General features: G+C 35.3%; 1 protein-coding gene across 1 annotated transcript; it reads right to left on the bottom strand.

Moving 5' to 3' along the window:
• Positions 1-1,766: 1,766 nt before the first annotated feature.
• On the bottom strand, positions 1,767-2,342 carry LOC108757360 (cytochrome c1, heme protein, mitochondrial; the record flags this gene model as incomplete). The annotated part of the gene is made up of 1 exon (XM_018518013.1): positions 1,767-2,342. A coding segment is annotated over one exon (576 nt), but the record flags the coding sequence as incomplete, so codon positions are not given.
• Between the last annotated feature and the right edge of the window lie 5 nt (positions 2,343-2,347).

Here is a 2,347-nt window from a genome sequence, read left to right as displayed (position 1 = left end):
CCCCTCCCCCCCCCCCCCCTCTCTCTCTCTCTCTCTCTCTCTCTCTCTCTCCTGGTTTGAAAATACTTTATATTCAAGACTCAATAATAAAAGATCTGGTGTTATTTTAGTTGTAACGCAACGATTGCATGCTGAAGATTTATGTAATTTTTTACTTAACCGATATTCAAACTGGACACATTTAAAAATTCCACTTATAGCAGAAGAGGATTCTTTGATAAATTTTGGTGAATTTCTACATTATAGAAAAAAAGGAGATATCTTAAATCCTCTTAGAGATGATCACTCCACTGTTGAGGAAATGCGAAAAGGAACAGGATTATATGCATTCTCTGCGCAATACCAACAAGAGCCAATAAATCTTGGCAATAGCATTATAAAACCTAATTGGATATCAAGATATCAAACATCTATCGCATATAATGTGATATATCAAAGCTGGAATTTTGTCAGTAAATCTGGAGAGTTAAACTATAGTGTATGCACAACTTGGGGCGTATTGAATCGTTGTTACTACTTAATAGACATTTTAAGAATCAAGGTAGCATATCAAAATGCCAAATTTGTGTTTATAGATAACTATAAAAGGTTCAACCCTGAGGTAGCTTTGGTGGAAGACAAAGCTTCAGGCCAACAAATTATTCAGGAATTTCTGAACAGCGAATTCAATATTATTCCTATAGAACCAAAATATGACAAAACCTTAAGATTGCAGTTAGTATCTTCCTTTTTTGAATCTGGACGGATTTTTTCCCCAGAAAACGCAGAATGGTTAATACAGCTTAAGCAAGAACTTTTTTTATTTCCAAACTCAAGGCATGATGATCAGGTAGACTCTATCACTCAATTTCTAAATTGGATACGCAATACAAAAAGTAAAGGTTCAATCTACCACAAAATTGGAAGAATTTAAGCGAAAACTATATCGATATACTGCGCTAACATAAAGAGTTAGTATTTAACTTCAGCACATACGAAGTTAGACTTAAAAAAGAGCTAGGAAGAATAGTGCTAAAGGTAGTATGCGCAATACACAAGTATATATTTATACACTTTATTTAAGAATAGCATCTGTAACATACTTGTGAAAATCATTCGAAGCTGTCACATTCCACATCAGTAGCGCTGGAGTTTTATATGTATGTTCCCTCAAGATAAGCGCAGAAAGCTCAGCAGATTTTTCACACATTGTCTTAAAAATAATATAAACCTCCACTTCAGACTGCAGATTTCCTTCCCATATGTAATAAGACCTGTCACTTTCTATCACATTGACACAGGCTGCTAGTTTATTTTCCATTACTTTATTTATAAGAAATTCTGCATCTTGTAGTGACGCAGCGGTAGTATAAACAATACACAATTAATTCTTAATCATATTTATATATCTCAGAAAAATAAAAGCAATCATAAATAGCAAGTATCAAATACTAAAAATGAACACTATAATGCATTTAAAAGAAATTGCCATGTAGCTTTTTAAGTAGATCTCCTTCGAAACTCGTGCTTCCTTTTGAGAATTTATGCGTAGATTTCGTGCTTAGATCATCATGTATATTCGTCATATTTCAAAAATTTGCGTCGTCAGAATGCGCATTATATATCTCATATACACTGCTCTTCCTAGCTCTTTTTTAAGTCTAACTAAATGTAAATACCATTGAAGGGCAGTATACATTAACTTAATCTTGCTTATGAAGTCTTGACCATATACGTCTTTTTGCAAGATAAACAATGATAGTGAATATTGCTGTAAATATAATTACTCTGACACCAAGCGACTTGCGCTGTTCCATCTCAGGCTCAGCAAGCCACTGCAAAAAATTTACGACATCCTTGGCCATCTGGTCAACTGTTGGATTTGTTCCATCTGTATAGTCAACTTGTCCATCAGATAAAAGCGGAGGTGGCATCGCGATCTGTCCTGACTGAAAGTATGGATTATAATGCATACCTTCTCCGAGTGTAATCGAAGGTGGAACATCTTTTTTATACCCAGTCAGTATGGAATAAACATAATCAGCACCCCCTTCCCTTGCCTTAATAATCAGCGATAAATCTGGTGGATATGCACCATTATTCGCCGCTCTTGCAGCTTTTTCATTTGCAAAAGGGCCTGGTATATGATCAAAAATCTTGGCTGGCCTCTGAAACATAGAACCTGAATCGTCAGGCTCATCTTCAACGGTATAATCTGATGCTACTGAGTCAGCTTCCTCTTTAGAAAAGCCGACTTCCATCAGATTTCTAAAAGACATTCTATTTACCGAATGACAAGTAGAGCAAACCTCTCTATATACCTTAAAACCTCTTTGGATTGCTTGTCTATCAAATACTCCAAATGGTC

Source organism: Trachymyrmex cornetzi, unplaced genomic scaffold, assembly GCF_001594075.2.
Source record: "Trachymyrmex cornetzi isolate Tcor2-1 unplaced genomic scaffold, Tcor1.1 C3952622, whole genome shotgun sequence".
In the NCBI taxonomy this organism is placed as follows: domain Eukaryota; kingdom Metazoa; phylum Arthropoda; class Insecta; order Hymenoptera; family Formicidae; genus Trachymyrmex; species Trachymyrmex cornetzi.
This window is presented reverse-complemented; position numbering and strand designations above follow the sequence as displayed.